Raw genomic sequence first — 21838 nt, 5'->3', positions numbered from 1 at the left:
AAACAGACCTAGTGAAGCTCTATGGGTTGGTTCAGATCAGGATACCAAATCCAACTAGATCGAACCTAATTAGTAGGGGTGTCAATGGGTCGGGTTTGACCTTGACACGGCCCGTACCAAACCCTATAGGGTCGGGGTTTGGTGATAAATAATAAGACACAATTAGAATCAGGGTCGAACCCAAAGAGTCCGGTTATTACATGGAGCTAGGTATGGTTTGTAAAATTTTATACCATAACCGGGCCCAACCCGAGTTACAATTAAGATCGGTAATTTTTCAATGTAAAAATGATAAAAACTATTATTTTACTAGGTATGGTCCGGGTCTGGTTTATATAGTCTTTATAGGATCTAGGTATGATTTCTCTTACGGTGGGTCCGTTTAGACCTGGATCCCCAATTAGGGATGTTAATGAATAAGATTTTATTTGATATTTGACTGAATTCAATTCTTGTTTAGTTGCATTTGGTAAGCGAAAACCATATCCAATTATGGTTTTGTCTTTTGGGTACCAATCCAAATTTGATGGATATTTGAATCCGTGTTTACATTTAAAAAAACAGATCTGGTATAAGCTTTTCAACATCCGAGTACGAATTCTAATCCGTTTCAACATCCTATTAGTCGAATATGGTATTGGTTACATCAGATCCGAATCCGGACCAATTACATCCCAAATCCTAACCCTTTACAAGGCACATTGTAAAAAGGGTTCGGATCCAGTTCGGATCCGGTTCGGATCCAACCCATTGACCGCCGGTTGCGCCGACCAGCCAGATCACAATTCACAAGGGTTTTCTTGGGAGAAGAAAATCAACTAAAAAAAAAAAAGAAAAAAAAAGAAAAAAAAGAAAAAGACAACGAAGGAGAAAGAGAGAAAAATCGTCGCTCTTTGCTCGACTCGTCTCGGGGTGAAATTAGGGCATCGAAGCAAGGTATTCGATCTCCTCTGGCTTTTTCTCTCCTCTTCTCTCCTTTTTTGCGTGAATTGATGCGGATCGATCGACGGATTGGTCGTTTTCCTCTTTTGTCCGGCTAAGAGAACGGTTAGAAAACGAATTTCGTCGAGATTTTCGTCGAGATTTTCGTTTTTTTTTCATCTAATACGGTTGTCAGATCGATCGGGTGGAAATTTCTAGGGTTACTCTTCTAGATCGGCCGTTTACGGTGGAATCGACGGCGATCTGAGGGGAAAACCCGTTGAAAACCTTCTGGATCTGGCGCGCGTGGAAAATTGAGGTTTTTTTTTGTGGTTTCTGCTTCAATTTCGTGAAATTCGGTCGAATTTTTGGGAATTTTAGTTTGTATGACGATTTTTTGGGATCGATGTTTTTTTTCTTTAGCTTTCTTCTTTTATGATCATGCTGTTTGTCTTATGGGGGAAACGAGTTGATTGATCGTATCTATGCATGATCCAGCAGGGCCAGCACTTAATTGTTGGTTGTGTGTCTTGCGTTTATTTCATATTTTTCTTCGTTTTTGTTAGAGAGAAACTTGAGGTGTTCCAAGTGGGATTTTTGTTTCCAATGGCAGTTGATATCTCCACTCTATCATGACTACGATCTTGCCATCCGTCATGAGTTCTACAGCCTCCACCCCTCAAGGAATGCACTCGCCAGTGGGGCTTGGCGGTAGCGAGTCGTCGTCTCCTCGTGCCCAGACTTCGACGGCCTTGTACACTCACTTTGAGCCTGAGTCCAGCAACGGCGACGACACTGAATTGCTCTCTGTCTCTTGGAATCAGGATTATGGGTGCTTCTCTGTAGGAACCAACCGCGGATTCCGTATCTACAACTGCGACCCTTTTAAGGAAACATTCAAAAGGGATTTCAAGAATGGGGGATTCGGAATTGTTGAGATGCTTTTCCGCTGCAATATATTGGCACTTGTTGGTGGTGGGGATAAGCCGCAGTACCCTCCGAATAAAGTTATGATATGGGATGATCATCAAAGTCGGTGCATTGGAGAGCTTGCATTTAGGTCTGAAGTTCGTGCTGTCAAATTGAGACGGGACAGAATTGTTGTGGTTCTGGAGCACAAGATATATGTGTATAACTTTTCAGATTTAAAACTCTTGCATCAGATAGAAACCCTTGCTAATCCAAGGGGGTTATGTGTTTTGTCACATCAACAGAATACATCTGTATTGGCTTGTCCTGGTCTGCATCGTGGGCAGGTTAGAATAGAGCACTTTGGGTTGAAGATGACCAAGTTCATTAATGCTCACGATTCTCATATTGCATGCTTCACTCTGACAAATGATGGCCTTCTCCTTGCAACTGCTAGTACGAAGGGCACCTTGATCAGAATTTTCAATACAATGGATGGGACCCGCTTGCAGGAGGTATCTTTTATTATTCATTTAACTTATGAGTTGTTTCTACTCCAGTTAAGATTTAAGAATCATGGCAAATCACCACTAAATTTAATTATTTAATATAACTAACATTCATCTATTTGTGTTTGTTCTGTCTTACATATTTATCAATTACTTAAACTGCATTCTTTATCAATGATATCTGTTTAACATCCGTTTCTCTCATCCACCTTAACCTCTCTTAAAATCCATTTTATCTGTTCATCATCATCATCATGCCTTATCCCAACTACATGGGGTCAGCTCTACAAGTCCTGTTTCTCCATTCCTTCATGCCTCGAGCTATCATATCACCTTTTACTATCTCCCTCTAAGTCTTCAATGGTCTTCTTTCTTAGTTGTCAAAGGCGGTAGGTGGTGCCTAGTTGGCGAGCTCCTAAAAAGACTAGTCGGGGACTAGGCGGACTAGTCGGTACCCCAATTAAAAAAATAAAAAATACACAAAAATATGTAAACAAGCTGTTAAAATTGATAACAAACATGTATACAACATAAAATCAATCAACAATAAGCCATAGTCAAAACACATGCCGTCGGACACTGTAAAACAATTATATTAAATAACCTACTAAAAAAATTTAAGAATAAATGAACAATTGAATAAGCAAATTGTACAACTACCAACGTGAATAAACTATACAAAAAATAAAATCATCTATACAAAAAAATTAACAACAATAGACATAAAATAAGCGATAGACAAATAAGAAAAAGAAATAAACAATTGAATAAACAAACCATGCAACAAACAATGTAAATAAAAGGCAAGTAATTTAAGCACAATTAAAGACTTAACAATATTAAATTCACATCCAAGTCATACTAAAATGTCATAAGTCATAATTGAACTACTGATAGTTCATGATAACTAAAAACATCACATTTAACCAACATCTCATATGCTAATCTTCATCTCTAAACTATAAAGATCCTAAAACTAAACTATATAGGCCAAGAATTAAGACAAAAAATTCTCATTGTTGCAATATGTTAATATTATATAATTATATATATTTACATAAAGAAAATAAATATATATGTGCATCAACATCTGTGTGCATGTCAGAAATGATATAGAGAACAAATATACATACATGATATATATAGGAAAATGCGTATCTACTTGATGAATAGGTGCTTAACCCGTGCTTAATCACGCTGACCGTCCATCGCACACGGGTGATGAACAGTCAGTGCGAAAAAGGGTAAAAAACTGATTTTTTGAACCAAATAAGGCTTTAGTGCGGCATTTTGAAATTGTTTTTTAGCGGCATTTTTATGCGTCTCTAAAGCCTTTTTTTCACCCATTTTTGCGTGTTTTGGATGTTTTTGCGTAAAAAAGGCTGAGCACGATGGACACTCAACAACATCAATTAGGTGTTCAAGTTCCTACACATCACTCTGTATATGTGTGTTTGTGTGTGTGTGAAAAAGATAAGAAAACAGATCATAATTGAGACAAACAGAAATATAAATTAGAAACAGTACACACAAAAACTATACAATATATACATATACATAATTACATATAGTCATATATAATATATGCTTATAGTATGTTAATATATATAATTATATATTTACACACAGAAAACAGATATATATGTGTGTGCATCAACATCTCTGTGTGTGAGTGTGTGTATGTGTGTGTGAGAAAAGATACAGAGAACAAATAGTCAAATATACATACATGATATATATATAACTCAGAAACAATCAACCAGAAATATAAATCCGAAACAGTCAAACAGATTATATATGAATTATACACACACACACACACATCTCTCTCTCTCTCTCTATATATATATATATAACTGAATATAAACTATAGAGAAAAGGAAAAACAGGAATACGAAGAAAAAAGGTAAAAACAAAAAGGGAAGAAGAAGGAAAAAAAGAAAGAAAAGGCCAGGGGGAAGAGAAGCAAAAGAAAACACAGAGAGAGAGAGAGAGAGAGAGAGAGAGAGAGAGAGAGAGAGAGAGAGAGAGAGAGAGAGAGAGAGAGAGAGGACTACACCCTTTCCCTTTTATACTTTCTCTTGACAGAGTAAAAAAAAGGACAAAACTGTCCTTAAGGCTTGTCGGTAACAGCCTGGGCGAGCTAAGTGAAGCCTAGGCGGTAAAAAATGCCCCACCGCCCAAACCCAAAAGCCCAGGCAGTGGGGCTGCGCTCAAGTCTTTTTCTTTTCTTATTCTTTCCGTGTGCTGTCAATCTTCCTTTGGTGTTATAATTGTCTTTATACAATATGTCCATGCCATCTCTCTCTCTCTCTCATATTGATACTCCCAAATTTTCTTTTCATATACTCCTTTCTAATCTTATCCTTTTTAATAACTCCATACATCCATCCTAACATACTCGTTCTTGTGACATTCATACTCTCTTATTGTTGCCCAACATTCAACACTCTTATATATACATATAAATATATATATATATATATATATTTATGTTTTCTTATATATACATATACTAGGTATATGTAGGGGTGTCAACGGGTCCGGTTTACCCGACCCTGACCCAGAACAAACCCTATAGGGTCTGGGTATGGTGACAGATAAGAAGACTCGGGTTCGGACCCGAAGGTTCGATTAATACATGGATCCGGGTATAGTTTGTGAAATTTTATACCAGACCTGGGCCCGACCCGAGTTTTGATTAAGGCCTGCAAATTTTCAATGTAAAAATGATAAAAAATATGGTTTTACCGGATTTGGTTTTTGTTATAGTAGACCCGATTAGACTTGGGTTCGAACCCAATACCATACTCGAAAATCTGGTGCAAGTTTGGTTCCACCTGGGTCCGAACCAAACCCAACCCATTGACACCCCTGGGTACCCGTTGACACCCCTAATATACCTAGGTATGTCAATCGGGTTTGGTTTGGACCCAGGTGGCACCGAACTTGGACTAGATTTTTAGGTATGGTATCAGGTCCGAACTCGAGTCTAATCGGGTCCACTATAAGAAAAACCATACCCGGACCTGATAAGAACTACATGAACCATATCCGGTGAAACCATACTTTTTTTTATCATTTTTACATTGAAAAATTGAGGGTCTTAATCGGAACTCGGGTTGGGTCCGGCTCTGTTATAAAATTTTATAAACTATATCCGGGTCCATGTATTAATCAGATCTTTGGGTATGGACCAGGGTTACCGGAAGCGTCATAGGGAATGGGGAAGCGCGCTTCCCCGAAATGCATTTTGGAAGCGCAAAACGTGGCGCTTCCGAAGCGCCAAAAAAATTGGGAAGCACGCTTCCCCTTCCTTTTTTGTGTTTTTATTTTTATTTTTATTTTTTCGCTTCCTAGGTCTCTTCCGAGACGATTCCTGGTTCGCTTCTAAGTCGGCTCGCGCTTCCTAAAATTTGAAAGTGCCTTGCTTCCCGCTTTGGCTTCATGCTCCCGCTTCCCCGACTGGCAACTCTCGTTTGGACCTGGGTCTTAATCGGGTCTTCTTATTTATCACCATACCCGGACCCTATAGGGGTAGGGTCCGGGTAAACCAGGCCCATTGACACCCCTAATGTATATACCTGTACGTTGTATTTTAGGAATTTATGTATTTTCTTTTTTGTTGTTTTTTGTGTATTTTTGTTTTTCTTTTGTTTATTTTATTTATTTATTTTTAATTTTATCGCCTTTTTAGGGCCTTTTTGGACTTTATGTGGCTAACTAGCTAGTTGTTGGGACTAACCCAATGGCTAGTTCTCTCCCTCTTTTTGTGTATATATATGAGGTTAAATCCCCTTGTAATATCATGCTTCTCTTCAACATTTTATGGTTAATAAAATAATACTTTTATAGTGTGTTTAAGCACATTAGTGGCATGTGAGTGTGTGCTATTGTGACTCTTGAGAGTACCCTCTTTGTGGGTTGTGTTGTGATCTTGCCCTAGTAAGCATTGTTTTTTTGGTTCTTGGGGATATCATTACAAACACCTTATAAGAGTGCCAATCTTATGTCTATTTTGTAGAAACGTCCTTTGAATTGTAGAGGTGTTTGTTTATAACACTCTACTAGCTTGTTACTGTTGTAAATATTCTTTTATTAAATCTATTTTTTTGTCTTTCCTACATATCCATTCAAAGCTCCATCTATAAATATGTTTATCTGGAATTGTCAAACTTCTTCTTTCATTGAGTTCAAAAATTCAAATAGTGCTTTCACTTAATCCTGGTTGAGGTGCATAGATACTCGTAAAGTTAAAGTTCTCTTTATCTAATATAATCTTTAACCTAATAATTTTATCTTTTATCCTGTGTACCTTATACAACCTTATCCTGTAAAACGTTATTAGTTACAATCCTTGATCCATTTGTTGAATTATGCTTTCCTACATACCACAACTTAAATCCATATCCTAAATATCTAGTTTTCTCTCATTTCCGTTTTGTCACTTGTAGATTCATTATAATTATTTTTCTTCTGTTCATGAGTTCTATTATTCTGCAGAATTTCCTGTTAATGTTCATTATTTCAATGATGCAATTTTTGTCCTACTACCTAGCTCCTTTTGCATAGACTTATGTGAGTATGAATGCCCTTGCTTCTTGCTCATGACAGCCAGGTTTTGTTGTTGAGCCTTGCTTCTGGTGAACAGCCTGCCCCCTTGCCTACTTCTCACTATAACGGGTTTCGTTGTAGTGCTTCACTTTTGGTGAACACCCATATCTTTGCTCACTTCTCACTATGACTTTGCTTTGCCATAGTGTATCACCCATGGCTAACACCCTAGTATTAATGTAAATTTCCTTAGGATTCATACCCATAGAATGTTCTAAAGTTTCATAGTTATTTGCAACTAACATCTACCCTCCTCTGGGATGGACATTAGTAGGGTCAAAACCTTGTTGATTTTTCATTTTTGGTGAGAACGTAGGACGTGTCCATGAATAAAACAGGCTTTCACCAGTTTGTGGGTGCATGATCAGGGACTGGTAGAGACAAAGCCATACAGTTGGATGTCAATAACCTTGCTAATTTTTGTTTTACCTTTTAATGAGACAATTAGAATATATTGATTTGGTGGCATGTATTGGTTGGCAAAGTGTATTCTATAACAATGTAAAAAGTATAAATTAACTTTCTTAAAGATATCTATAGATAAGAAAAGTATAAATAGAAAGGTCACTCCTGCATTTTACTAAATGTACAATCGCCACACAAAACCAGCTCCTTATAGTTGAAATATGTTTTGCTGATGATGATTATAAAAACACACATCTAGACATTTCATTTAAGATACTTCAAAAGCTTCCATAATAGTTTCTTAAAGTTGTCATTTGCCTTTTAACCAGTCACAGATATGATATTATGGCTATATTTTCAGCAAACTATATTATAGGTAAAATATCATGATATTTTGAAAATAGCACCAATTTGATAATATCGTGATATTATCACGAGAATATCGCAATATTATCAATTATTGTTACTGTGTTATTTATTTTCTATATCTTAAATGTGTTTTTCTTCTTTATTTTGCATTTTTTACTTATTCCTTTCATTATATATGTATTTTATTATCTAAACATGATATTTTCCTACTTATTTTATTATTTTTATATATTTTAAGCCCTGAGATTGATCACCAAACTTATAATATTGCGAGAAATAGCCTCGCAGAGATGTAGCCGATACTGATATTTGTGACTATGCTTTTAACAGATTTGGAGTTGTAAAAAGATTGGATTGAGATAACCCTTAACCGGAGATCAATCCAGTAAACTACGGTAACTACCAAAATTTTGGTATTTTAGGGTATAAATGTGGGTTGGTTTGACTGAGATTGGAATGTGTATCACTTCAAAATTGTCAAGTCTAGGTCTGACCTGGTTCCCGTTGGACAATGTTTTGTCTAGCCTTCATGTGGGATAACTATTCCTGGTTGGATTTGAATCCAATTTGGTTCTTATCCATCAAAACCTAGTCATACTTGGATTTCTTTTGTCATTGCATTTAAAGGGACCAAATTGACCACCTTCTCATGGTTCTTGGTTTCTTGTCTTCTCGGTAAGGCATTTATATTGCCCCAAGTGAAGGATTACTTGGCCATTGATTTAAGGCAGTACATTCAATGTGGTCAGAGTGCCTCCGGTTTTCAGTACATTTCCATCAATGAATGTATATCTTTTTTTTCCTCTAGGCAGTGCATGTGTACACCTGCATTGCACACGATTACAACTATGAAATTGCTCAATATGTGGATGCTGTTTGATGCAGGTTCGTAGGGGAGTTGACAGAGCAGACATTTATAGCATTGCTCTTTCTCCAACAATTCAGTGGCTAGCAGTATCTAGTGACAAGGGAACTGTGCATGTATTCAGCCTCAGAGTTAGAGTTGTGGGTGAAGATTCTGCTAGCCATCCTATTGCTGGTCAAGCACCTATGATTACTCATCAGAACTCTTCTACTTCAGTCGATGCCCTTATTGCACCAAATACAGGTGCCAATCCAAACTCATCGTTGGCCTTCATGAAAGGTGAGAAACTAAATGGTACTGCATTTTACTTTTTAAATTAAATGAAGGAAGACAATCTTTTGAGTTAAATGACTTGGATTTTGCTGGCTAAATTATAACAGCATTGATCTCTTTCAACATATTATCACGACGGGGTCAATCATACTGGAAAAATTGCACAAGCTAGATGATGTTTCTGCCTTCTTGTTCATATGTATTTTTCTGTAGATGGGTATTGACGTAATGAAATGTGAACCGTTGGCACATTGACTGCATTGAAATGGACACAGACACATGGATATCCACATTGTACATGCATCATATGATTCATATTGAAGTTATGGGATTATATGAATTGAGGAACTAATTGTCAAGATAAGAATGTGAAAGTATTTTTAATGCATGCTAAGATATCTAACTTGTTTGGTGGACATGCAAAAGATTATATCTACTTGCCAAAGGCTTGTACTGTTGGTTTTAGATACTGTGTCATAGAGTTGTATACTTCTGATATAGCTTACATACTTTTTTTGAGAGGCAAATTCATTTATGAAGTATAACTGTAGTACAAGCATTACAACTTACAATACATATTCTATTTCAAGGCTACAGCAACGACAGTTTGCTGTCCCTGCAACCAGTTGTAATCCCCATTTGACAGAATACAACAACCTATGAGATGCTGCTCTTTTTTTCTGTTTCCAGTTTAACGGCATCTCTCAATTCCCTGCATATTCTGCTATGGATCCTTTGTAAACTTGGGACAGCCCCTTCACAAACAATCTCATTGTGATGCAACCACATTTGTCACTATGTAAACAGCACCCAGCACCTCCATTTAAAATCACCCTTGCTACCCGCTTTGCGCCATCGGTGGGACAAGAACAGGTCATGCAGGCACGTGCATTGGTTCAGTGCGAGCTGTTTTCAGAACTTGAAGTGCAAATCCCTGAACCACTTGCATTTGGCAAACAGGTGCTTAGTGTTCTCCTCTCCCATCACGCACAAGCAACACCTGCTCGCTCGATGGATTCCCATTTGTTGCAACTGCTTTCAGTTTTAGCTGTTCCATGAATCACCAACCACCCAAACAGGGAAGAGCGCCAAGGCAGTCCGTTCTCCCATAAGCTGTTATCTAGAAGCTATGTCACCGAAGGCGCGCCTTGTGCCTTGTATCAAGACGCCACGGAGAAGTCCCCCTCATTGGCGTGCACCCATATTAGCCTGCCATCCCCTTCCGAGAGCTGTACCCCATCCATAATGCTAAACAACTCGTGCATCTATTGAATAGTGGTTTGGGTGTGATTGTGTCCTACACTTAGGTGCCAACCTTGTCCAACCAACCAACAATCACTCACCGTACCTCCAGTTCCTCTGCAAATCCGGAACAAGTCCGGAAATTCTTGCCTAAGGAAGCAAACCGATATCCAAGTGTCCCTCCAATAGCTAGTGCTCTTTCCATTACCTACCTCAACCTTCACATTTTGCAAGAAAGTTTCAAACACTTTGACCAGCCCCTTCCAAAACCCCGACCCCAACTTTCATTTAGCATTTTCTACCCAACTCCAAGGCCAGCCTTGGAGATCATATTTGCATCGGAGGACATTAGTTACCATTCCTTTCTTATTTACTATCATCCACCACCATTTTGTCAATAAAGCATTGCTGAACCATGACAATTCTTTGATTCCGAGTCCCCCATGCAAAAGTGACAATGTGACCACCTCCCAACTAATCGATGCTTTAACCAACTTATCTAAGTGGCCAACCCATAAAAACTTTTTTATGGCCCGAGTTATTTTCTTCAAAACCGAGGCCGTTATATAGAAAAGGCTCATGAAGTGTTGTGCAACTGTGGTGAGAACATGCTTTACCAAAACTACTATTCCATCCCATGATAACACCCTTGCTTTCCACAACTCAATCTTGATTCGTGTCTTGTCTTCCACTGGTGACCATAGGTTACCTCTTGTGACCCCCTTGTGCAAAGGAATGCCTAAGTATCTCATTGGCAAATCTTGCTTCTCGCATTGGAACACATCCTTCGTTATGGTAGTCAAGTTGCCACTTTCATCATTAAATAAAGTGACGCTACTCTTGCCCTAATGATTCGTTGGTTCTTCATGTTCTCCACACTTGCTTCTCCAAAAATCAAAACATCGTCCGCAAAAAGGATGTGTAAAATTTTTCAAACCCGGCAACTTCATCCCTTTATATATCCCACTCTCGCTGGCCTTATTGAGCATCTAGCTCAATCCTTCCATTGCTAGGATGAAGAGTAAGGGAGAAATTGGACCCCCTTGTCGGAGCCCCTTTTTAAGCTTAAAAAAGGGACTCTTGTCTTCCATTTATGCAAATTGAAATTGAAGAAGATTTTAAGATCTCTTTAACCCACCTTATCCACCTTTCCCCTGTTGCCATTCTTTTTAGAATTTTTAAAAGGAAATCCAAACTTCAAGAATCGAAAGCTTTTCTAAGGTCAAGCTTAAGCAAGAACGTCTTCTTTGAATAATGCATCAAATACACCGCCTCATGTGCAAGGAAGCACCCTTAATGTATTCTTCGTTTTGGAACAAAAGTGTATTGCGATGGTCACACCACTTGGTGAATCAGTTGCTTGAGACGTGCAACCAACATTCTTGTGATTACTGTAAGAGGGATGCCTAGAAGTGAGATCGGCCTGAACTTCTCGATCTCATCAACCTCTGGTACCTTAGGTACAAGAACTAAGAAAGACTCCTCCCACCTGCCAGGAAAGCATGCATTCATGTAAAAATCAGCAAATATAACTTCAAACTTCTCCCCTACATGCTGGCCGCATAGCTTTGAAGAATTCAATCGGGAACGCATCAACCGCTGACGCTTTGTTATTTGGGAGCTCCCAAATTGCTTTCTTTATTTTATCCACCAAAAACAGCTCATTTTGACCAAGCAATATGGATGAGCGTGTTTGTTAACATTTCTATGGGGAAAACCTGACATTCTATATCTAGAATAAACTCAGTGTATTTATTGGGAATTCTATTGGCATTTGCATCTCGAGATGGGTCCCTACTATCACAGTTCATTCGTGAAAAGCTATTTGTTAGCCTACTGATGTATGACACTGGTGTATCCAAGCAATTATGTGCACAAAAATGTATATGTGCACTGCAACACATCCAAAAGATGCATATCTCTGGCCAAAATATCTTTTCATAGCAAAATATACAGTTGGGGAAGAATTTCAAGATAAGATGAACATTGTAAGCATGAAAAAGTGCATGCCCATTGGGATCATCGAGTTGGTTGGGATGCTAAAAATTTGAAATATTGGTTCAGTTATGGCTTTCTAGATATACATATATATTTATGCACTATTGTTTTGGTTATGAGTCTTATGACTTTTTCTAGATATACATGTACATGTATGCACCTACTCTTGTGTGCCCAAACTATTAAGTGTTCTATCTTAACAAATGTTTTGATGACTTTGGCAGGAGTGCTACCAAAATATTTTAGTTCAGAATGGTCTTTTGCTCAGTTCCATTTACGAGAGGACACCCACTTTCTTGTTGCATTTGGGGCTCAAAATTCTGTCATTATTGTTGGCATGGACGGAAGGTATGATTCTGTTTATTCTCAAGAGTGGTTTCACTTAAATATTTCATTGTTTCTATCTTTTTTTTTGGTATGCTTAGATGCCATGTTCTTTGTATAGCATAGACAGATAACTATGATCTCAAGTTCTTTCATAAATTTTAATAACTATTTATGTCATACACATTTTTCATATTTGTGGGAATTTATTGTAAGTATTTTATTTCTTACCGGGCTTTCATGAGTCTGACCCGTTTTATAGGGTTTCAGGTAGCAACTGTGGAACGAATGCAGAATGCTTAGGCGGCATCAAGGGCCGTCCTTTTCTTTCAGAGGATAATTTTGAAAAATTAATTATTGTTATCAAAATACTCTGATATGTATTTTAAATTATTGAAACTGAATTAAATCTTAATGTTCACATTTTAATTTAGTTATGATAATTGATTGTAGTGTAACCCGCCCGCAATGTTTAACCCAAAGAAAAAAGTTATTTTTGCTGTTTTAAAAAGAAAAAAAGTTTTCTCTGAAATTTTATGGTTAAAATTTTGGGGCGTTACAAGGATGTCTTAGTATTTTGTGCCAACTTTCTATATCTTTTTTTTTCACAAAATTACAAAAAACATGGTTTGATAATTCAAGGTTGTCCATTACATAGAGACAGTGTTGTGAAAAGCGTTGAGGCATAGCGAGACACTCCACCAAAAACCGAGGCGAGGCGTAAAGCGTAAGCCTCAATTTTTTTTTTGAAAATTTGTAAAAAATTATAAAAAATATCTAAAAATACAAATAAATAAAAATAGGAATCGATGTTATCAAAGAATTTCCTGTGATTATTCCTAGTATGGAGTGAGTTAATCATCCACATTGGTATCTTATTGAACAAAAATGCTGATATTATTCTTCCATTGATCAAGAATTTCGATCTTTATGCACCCAATTTTTTGTGTTTAAATTCTAGCCAATATAAATAGTCACATGTAAACGATAAATTTTTCACTACAATCACATCAAAATAGAAAGTGAAAAGGTAAAAGCAGTCATAGTTTTTATTCCTAATTTAAATTCTATTAGCATCAAGTATGTTTCTTCACTTGCGAGAAATAAGTTGCATGCACTCAGAAAACTGAAAGTGAAAAGGTAAAAGCAGTCATAGTTTTTATTCCTAATTTAAATTCTATTAGCATCAAGTATGCTTCTTCACTTGCGAGAAATAAGTTGCATGCACTCAGCAAACTTATCACCTCAAGACATCTGCCACAGAAAGCTTGTCCCCTTCAAATTGAGCCATTTTGTCTGCTAGTGAGCCATCATAAAACTTCATAATAATGCAAATATGCTCATACACATCTTTCAGTGCTTGGCATTTCGAGAACACGTCTTCAAATCTAAGCATGAAAGCCTACATTTGATCTTCTTTAATGGAATTCAACATTTTCACAGCCACTTCATGATACTTATCATAATCTTCTGTAGACTGATGAAGTGTTGCTATCCAAACATCACCAAGAGGACCTCTCCCAAACCTGGGGGTGATCTTTAACACTCCAGGATCAATCCAAGGGCTAGCGTGGTTTGAGGTAGATACAACAGTTCTCATGTTGTCAGGATCTCCCTCAAAAAACACATACTCAAAAGAGTCCGAGACAAAGAGAGGTGGGAGAGACCGAGATGAGAAGTGGGAGACGAGTGAGGGATTGTGAGAGAGAGATGAGCGAGAGTCGAGAGAGAGACCGAGAGGTGAGAGAGAGACTACGAGAGGTGAGAGAGAGACGAAATGAAAAATTAGGGCTCCCGACCCTATTTAGGGTCGGGAGGGCTGATTTAATAACATTAAGTTTTGGTCAAATGGGGGCTTTGACCCCCATTTGACCAACAAAACAAGGCGCATACGCCTCTCATTGAGGCGCATTTCGCCCCGAGGCGTGCGCCTCAAGGCGTATGAGGCGCACACCTTGAACCTTTTGTGCTTTATATGTGCGCCTCAAGGCATAAAGCCCCTCGCCTTGAGGCGAGGCGCGCTTTTTGCGCCTTGAGGCGCGTTTTTAATAACACCGCATAGAGATCTCCATTTCTATGGCCTTGCCCAATACGCTTCTCAGATTGAAGATCATGTATCAGACAACCATTAGATAAGAAAAAGAATTTGCACCCATGATCCGCAATTTGATAAACAGATAGGAGGTTTAAATTTAATTTTGGTACTATTCTAATATTTGGTATATGAAAAGTTTGATGTTTTTTTGCAAAGTTCTAAAGCTTTTGATTTTTAAAGAGGTTTCATCGACGGTTGAAACATAAAAATCATTTGGATTAGTATGACATTCAGATAATATGGACTCATTTGGAGTCATGAAAAGAAGCTCCAGAATCAAGAATCCAAGAAGTCTTGCCGAGATCAATACATGTGGATACGGTCGCATCGAAGAGAAAGGAAGCTTGATTTTTGAACATTGGTTGTAGTGCTTCTATGAGTTGTGCTAAAGACAATGATCCCACGCTTTTAGAGCTTTCATCTCCACCATTTCTTTCAAAAGATGGTCCCACAGAAGCCACCTTCTTTTCATATCTTTGTTCTCTCTTTTTTTGGCAAAACGGCTTGATGTGACCTGGTTCATAACAAAAATGGTATATTAATTTGTCATTCTTCTTGTATTCATAGTCTTTTCTTCCATGATCATCTGAGCTTCTCCCATAATCATTGAAGTTTCTCCTATACTTATTGAAGCTTATCTCACAATCATTGTTTTTCCTAAAGTGAGGAGGCTTATAAGCCCTTGATTGGTTACCGAGCCTTGACATAGCAAGAACCGATTCTTTATTTTTAGTGGAGGAGGGTTTCTTTAGTCTATTTTCCTCTATAGTTAATTCCTCAAAAGTTTAAACTATGGTAGAAACTCCTCTTCTATGAAGAAGAGTCAATTTGGTCTCTTCAAATTCGGGTTTAAGCCCATTTACAAATTGGTAGAAGTGCTCCATTTTAATTTGATTTTCATGGAGTTCTACATCTTGGGGGCAATGTCACTTAGGCTATAAAAGAGTCAATTCATCCCAAAGAAGAGAGAACATTATAGTATTCCCTAATGCTCATTTTTTCTTGGGTCATGGTTCTAACTTTGTTCTGCACATTACATACATGAGCTATGTCCTTTAGACAATACATATCCTTGAGATATTTTAATACATTACTAGCAAAATCAAATTTTGTCAAACTTGAGCACTTCTTAATGTCAACACTATTGATGAGTCCTCCAATAATTTTTGAATGGCCCATCCTCCATTCTTTTCATCTTTTCTCCTACTCCCCAACGGAATTAGACATTTCATCTCCTTAAGTGCAACTTCCTTGTCATTCTCAATCTTGGTGAGCATAAGTTTGGGTTCTCTTTCGGTACCATCAACCAAACCTCATAGACCATTTTTTCATATTTTGTGTTTTACTATGGATGCCTACATCAAATAGTTTGTATCATTGAGTCTTACGGGAATGGAGATGACTTCTCTTTTATCCTTGCAATGAACCAACGAACCAAGCTCTACTCACGATCCTTCTCTTGATCTTCACGTACAAGCTACAATCCAAGAGATCCAATGGCTCTGATATCATGTAATGAAACAAAAAATATAACAAGAGAGTGTCTTTTATGAGCTTACAAGAATACAAAGACCACTTATGGGTCAATCACACAAGCACATGCACATGGGCCACTTAGGGGTCAAGAACACCATAAAAAATATAGAATTTATATAACAAACATGCTTGAACAAGCATAACATACACGAGGAGTTACACCCTTTATTTATACACAAAAGGAAGCAAAGAAGAGCCATTGGGAAGTGCTCCCACTCTCAACAACTCTATTTCAAGAGCATTATAAGGACTATAATGCCCTTGATAAAAAGAATAAATTATAAAATATAATAAAACCTAAAGTGCCCCTAAAAGTAATATAAAAGACGGTTGTACCCCTAGTTGGTACAACTTATTACAAGGTTGTGAAAAGACTAAAATACCCCTATTGGATATTTAACTATTACAACGGCAAATATATAATGTATATATACATTATATATACATTATATATATATACATACATATATATATGCAAATATGCATAATTTAACAACATAAATATGCTCTTTAAACTTTGTTGTTATGATGAAGCTCACTAAATAACTTAGTGTACACTTTTCTTCAACCAATTCATCATTTTCACCAATTGTATATGTTTATAACCTTATAGTCTTATGGATAATTGTGCACTTTTTCCAATTTTCTTCAAACAAGCTGATCATATACCAAGTGTGGATGTTTTAAATCTCCCAGATAATTTTATCAGACAATAGGTAGATGCATAACAAAAAAGAACTACAAACATACTAACAATATCAATCTACAGTTTCCACTATGTGTTGGAATGAGATTTTTAATCTATTCATCTTTGGTAGCCAATAAACATAAAATCGTGCTATCCAGTCAATTTAATGTACATTCATTTATGCTAAGATTTGCATCAATACAATAAATTATACATATGCATAAACATACAAAATGCATGAACATAAATATGCATGAACTTACCATTCCAGTGTTGTAAGTCCTTCGTGTATGAATAACTTCTTATCTTGCTTAAATGCTGCATGCCATATTCTATTTATATGCAATTTAAAATCTTGTTTCACTTGCCAATATCTGTCTGTGGGTACAATACAAACTCTTTCAGATGGATGTACGACATAGGTTTGTATCTTCAAACAATTGTGTCTTATTAACCTGCGTGACGTCCCAACTGTGCATACTCTGGAGAGGGAATATAATTTTATAGAGAGAGTTTCCAACTCCTGCAATCTCGATATATCAATTTTTTCTCATGGATCTTACCTACCACACTGCAGACAAATCATGATAGTTTTCTCGGTTATTGGTCCTGTGGATGGAGGACAAAAGCAACCTTCTGTGCTAAGCCAAATATCTCACAGAACCGTCAATACCATGCTTCTCAATAAGCCCCAAGAGAATTAATTTTATTTTGATTTCTTAATCGACTCTCTTGTTAATAGTGTCAATGCAAACATGCAACCACATTCAAGGTTTATATGCAACAATATTAATGAAACTCTATGTATGCTTTTGATTAGTTTCTACCATAAAATCAATATAATAATACAATCATTATGCATTTACACAGTCAAGGTAGGCTAATAATTGATATTTATGCATGCTCATTTCAATCAATAATGAAATGCATTAATTTAACATGCATATCAATCCCATATCTCATCTAAGCATCAACAAAAATGCTACAAAAAGTAAAATACGGGTATCGAGTTTAACTCTCAAAATTTTATTGAGATTGCCCCATCATCTTAGGAACACATTCCAAACAACAAAATTGCAAAATTCGTTGTAAATCAGAAAAATTTCAGGACTAAATTTTGTTCAGAAAAATATCAGACAAATCTTGTTAATTGCAGAAATTTAATCCGGTTTGCGAAATTTTTCATAATTTATAATTTTTTTTGACAAAATCCTTTTTACAAAATCTTTTTATACATGTTACCTTTCACCCAGATTTTTTATAATTTATTTTGATTAGGGTTTTAGAGCGTTCAAAATCTTTGGTTGGAAGAGTCTTATTGACGGGTAAGAAAATCTGTGCTTTATTGTAATGACGTTTCAACCTTCAAACTGAACCAAACAGGACGAAACAAGATTCTAAATTCAACCCCTGGATGTGTAGAACACTCTAATATTTTTATTTTTATTTTTATTTATTGACCTTTTTTTATAGAGATGTCAATTTTTTTCTAAGACCGATTGGAACAAAAAAATGAGGACAGAATAACTAAGATCCAAACTCATGCATGATCTATTAAGAAAGAACAAGAAACATGGTGAAACTCATATAATCACGATTTTTAGATGCTCTAAACACATTTACAACATCATACAACACATCTTTGATCATATTTAAGCTAAATCTTGTTAAAACATTAACAAACATAATCCAAAAATCACAAAACCTTCATGGAATATCTCAAATACAATTTCATCTATGCAAAAATCATAAAAGACATAAAAATAACATGAAATCATGAATTATTTATGCAATAACATGTTTAATCATGTTATGCATGTCTTACTATACCATATATGATCATATAAATTATTTTTTATTATTATAAAACATCAAAACCCTAAAACGTTTTTGGTAAATTCTTCTTCAAAATGATTTTCGTGTATTTTAATCAAGATCTATGCAAGAGACATATTTATAGCATCAAGATCCATGAAAAAACACTCAACAACATGCTTCTATATTCATTATACATGCTAAACAGTCCAATAAAATACAGATCTAACTATTCACACAATTTTTGTTTTTTAGGGTTTCAAAACTAGTCTTTTCCAAATTATTTTCTCAAAACCGATCTTTCAAAACAACATTTTGGGTTTTCAAAAATCTTTTTCATGTAGATTTAATAGCCATAGATATTCTAGGCACAAATTACATGAAGATCTAAGCCATGGATAAAACCGAACATTATAAAAGTAGAGATTTTCTACTGAAAATACACTTTCCGCAACGACACCGTCGCTTTTTCCTCCACTCGTACCTCGTTTCAGGCTAGAATATACCTTCACCAAGGTGGTTGCAATCTAGGCACAAATTACATGAAGATCTAAGCCATGGATAAAACCGAACATTATAAAAGTAGAGATTTTCTACTGAAAATACACTTTCCGCAACGACACCGTCGCTTTTTCCTCCACTCGTACCTCGTTTCAGGCTAGAATATACCTTCACCAAGGTGGTTGCAATTCTCTAATGGAGGTTTGAACTTTCCTAATGGCTTAGAGGAAGAAGGAGATGTGAGGAAGAATAAGGAAGAGATGCGCATCCCTATCATGAGGGCCTATATTTATAGATGAGCCTAGGCAAATGTCCTATCTCTAATATAAGAAATTAATATCTATTAATTTTTTTATTAATAAAATAAGTAAATAAATTATGGGTCCTAACTTATTAAATTTCGAAATTGATTAAGGTAGAGAAGAAAGGTGGGGTCTTTTTACCCTGACTTGGACTCTAGTGACATTGTAACCTTTCGGGAGGCCTACAGACTATGTCACAGGGATTCGGCTAGCAGGGTGCTGCACCTGCGTCGACTCGACGAGGGTGCGGGTGCGGCACCGGGTGAGGTCAACCTGACCCTAGGTGCAGCCCGCACCCAAGGTCATTTTGGTCCAATTCTCAGACTTAAAAAACAAATTTTGCCAAGAAATTTTTTTTGCCCTATATGTCACAGGGATTCTCCAACTAGGTGTCGCACCCGCACCCGATGCGGTCAACCTGAGCCTGGGTGCAGTCAATGCACCCAGGGTCATTTATGTCCAACTTTTGGACTTTATATATATATTTAATTTTTTATATTTTTGCCGCACCCACGCACCCAAGTTTTTTGAAAGTGCCGCATCCCCGCACCCGCACCCGCACCCGCACCCATGTGACAGCCTACAGACCTAAAGACTCAACAAAATTTAACGTTTAAATAGTCAATTTGATAGCCCTCGAAACGTAGATGGTCATGGTAGTTGTAGATTTAATCATACGTACATGGATCAACAAAAAAAATTAGTTGACGCTGGAAAACATTGATTTTTGACCTATAATTAGGCATAAACTTCAATCGATGATAAAATGCTCAAATCGACACCAATTTAGGCATATAGATAGTCTATTTCAATGCCCTCGAAATGAGGAACGTCGAGGTCGAATCCGATTTAATAAGGCACCGATCGACCAAATTTTTTGTCAAAATCATAATAGCGTTGTTGTGAATGTCCCACCCTATGGGTCCAATCCAATGAGATTGGATCTAAATATCTTGAGTTATATCCAACCAAATTCATCCCTAATTAGATCCAAATGTCATGGATTATATCCAGCCTAATTGGGTCGGATCCAAATACCATTAGTTAAATCCACTACCTAATTTAAGATCTAAATCCATATTAAATTCTTATGTATGATTAAATTCTCATTTCATGCCTAATTAAATTCAATATTAAATTTTATTTCAACTACTGACTCAATTCAATTTATAATTTCAATCTTAAATTGTAAATCAGATAAATTTCTAATTTCATCAATATAATATATAAATAATGATTGAATAATTATCGAAAAATCGCAGGTATTACATCCTAGTATGTCAAAATTACATTTGCTTTCATTTCTTACAAGATGTAAAGAACAAAATTTAGTTTATGAAGATTGTATTTTTGGTAAAATGAAATGTTTTCCATATGGACTTAGTCATTGTATATCTAAAGAACTATTTGAATTAGTGCACTCGAATATATGGGGACCGACTTCACTTGTATATAAAGGAGTATCATATTATGTTATTTTTGTGGATGATTTTACTATACACACTTGAATATATTTTCTTAAGCACAATTATGAAATATTTGATTACTTCCAAATATTTCATTATTATACAAAAACGCAATTTAAAGCCAACATTAAAATTTTTAGATTCGAAAGAGAGATAGGGGGTTTTGCATCGATTGCAAGATTATACCAAGAGAAAGTGTAGCTACACAACATAGAGTCTTAATTTTAGATCTTATAATTAGAAAATGCCGCAAAAGGGATAGATATAGGATAGATCAATTAAGTGGTGGGCACTGAAAGGAGCTAAAAAAGGAATGTTTGTAGAGCAGGTAGTTAAGGAAGCTGATTGGTGTACCGAGGATGATTCAGAATCAATGTGGAATAAGATAGCAGGTTGCATGAGAAAGGTGGCTAAGGAGGTATTGGGTGAATATAAAGGCGGTGCACCGCTAGGTAAGGATACATCATGGTTTAACGAGAATGTCAAATTAGCTATTAAGGTTAAAAGAGAGTGTTATAGGAATCTAAGTAAGAGTCGTGGTAACAAGAATTTGAAGAAGTATATGTTAGCAAAGAAGAAAGCTAAAATAGTAGTGCGAAACGCGAGGGATAAAATCTATAAGGAGGTTTATGACAAGTTGGATACCAAAGAGGGCGAGAAGGATATTTACAGGCTTGCAAAGAGGAGAGATAGGAAATCGAGGGATCTGGGTTTGGTTAGATGTATCAAAGATGAAACAGAAAGGGTTTTAGTCAAAGATGAGGAGATTAAGGAGAGATGAAAATATTATTTTGATAAGTTTTTTAATGGAAGTCGTGCTCAGGATCTTGGAGACTTCTACATTCATTTTCATGAGATGAATTGTGAAGAAAATGAAAGATTCAAAAGAAAGAAATTGCAGAGGCTTTGAAGAAAATGAAACCAAGAAAGACAGTTGGCCCTGATGGTATACCTATCGAGGCTTGGAAATGCTTGGGTGAGGAAGGCTTAGAATGGTTGACAAATC

The 21838-nt window shown here is 36.4% G+C and overlaps 1 protein-coding gene across 3 annotated transcripts in view; it reads left to right on the top strand.

Moving 5' to 3' along the window:
- The first annotated feature begins 835 nt into the window (after positions 1–835).
- The window catches only part of LOC149843990 (autophagy-related protein 18c-like), a 41727-nt gene continuing 20724 nt past the window's right edge, over positions 836–21838 (top strand). Inside the window, exons 1-4 of one of the 3 annotated variants that reach the window (XM_090000221.1) lie at positions 836–936; positions 1535–2345; positions 8613–8871; positions 12330–12453. In XM_090000221.1, coding sequence (XP_089856347.1) covers positions 1554–2345; positions 8613–8871; positions 12330–12453 — 1175 coding nt within the window. In that variant the 5' untranslated portion in view covers positions 836–936; positions 1535–1553. Of the gene's footprint in view, positions 937–1104; positions 1241–1487; positions 2346–8612; positions 8872–12329; positions 12454–21838 lie in introns of those variants that run through there. The other 2 variants (XM_090000220.1, XM_090000222.1) reach the window with 2 other exon arrangements.

The sequence above is a fragment of the Nuphar pumila genome, chromosome 3 (genome assembly GCF_984573655.1).
Source record: "Nuphar pumila chromosome 3, dmNupPumi1.hap1.1, whole genome shotgun sequence".
Classification (NCBI taxonomy): Eukaryota; Viridiplantae; Streptophyta; class Magnoliopsida; order Nymphaeales; family Nymphaeaceae; genus Nuphar; species Nuphar pumila.
Note: the sequence above shows the minus strand (reverse complement) of the source record. Positions and strands in the feature narration are given on the sequence as shown.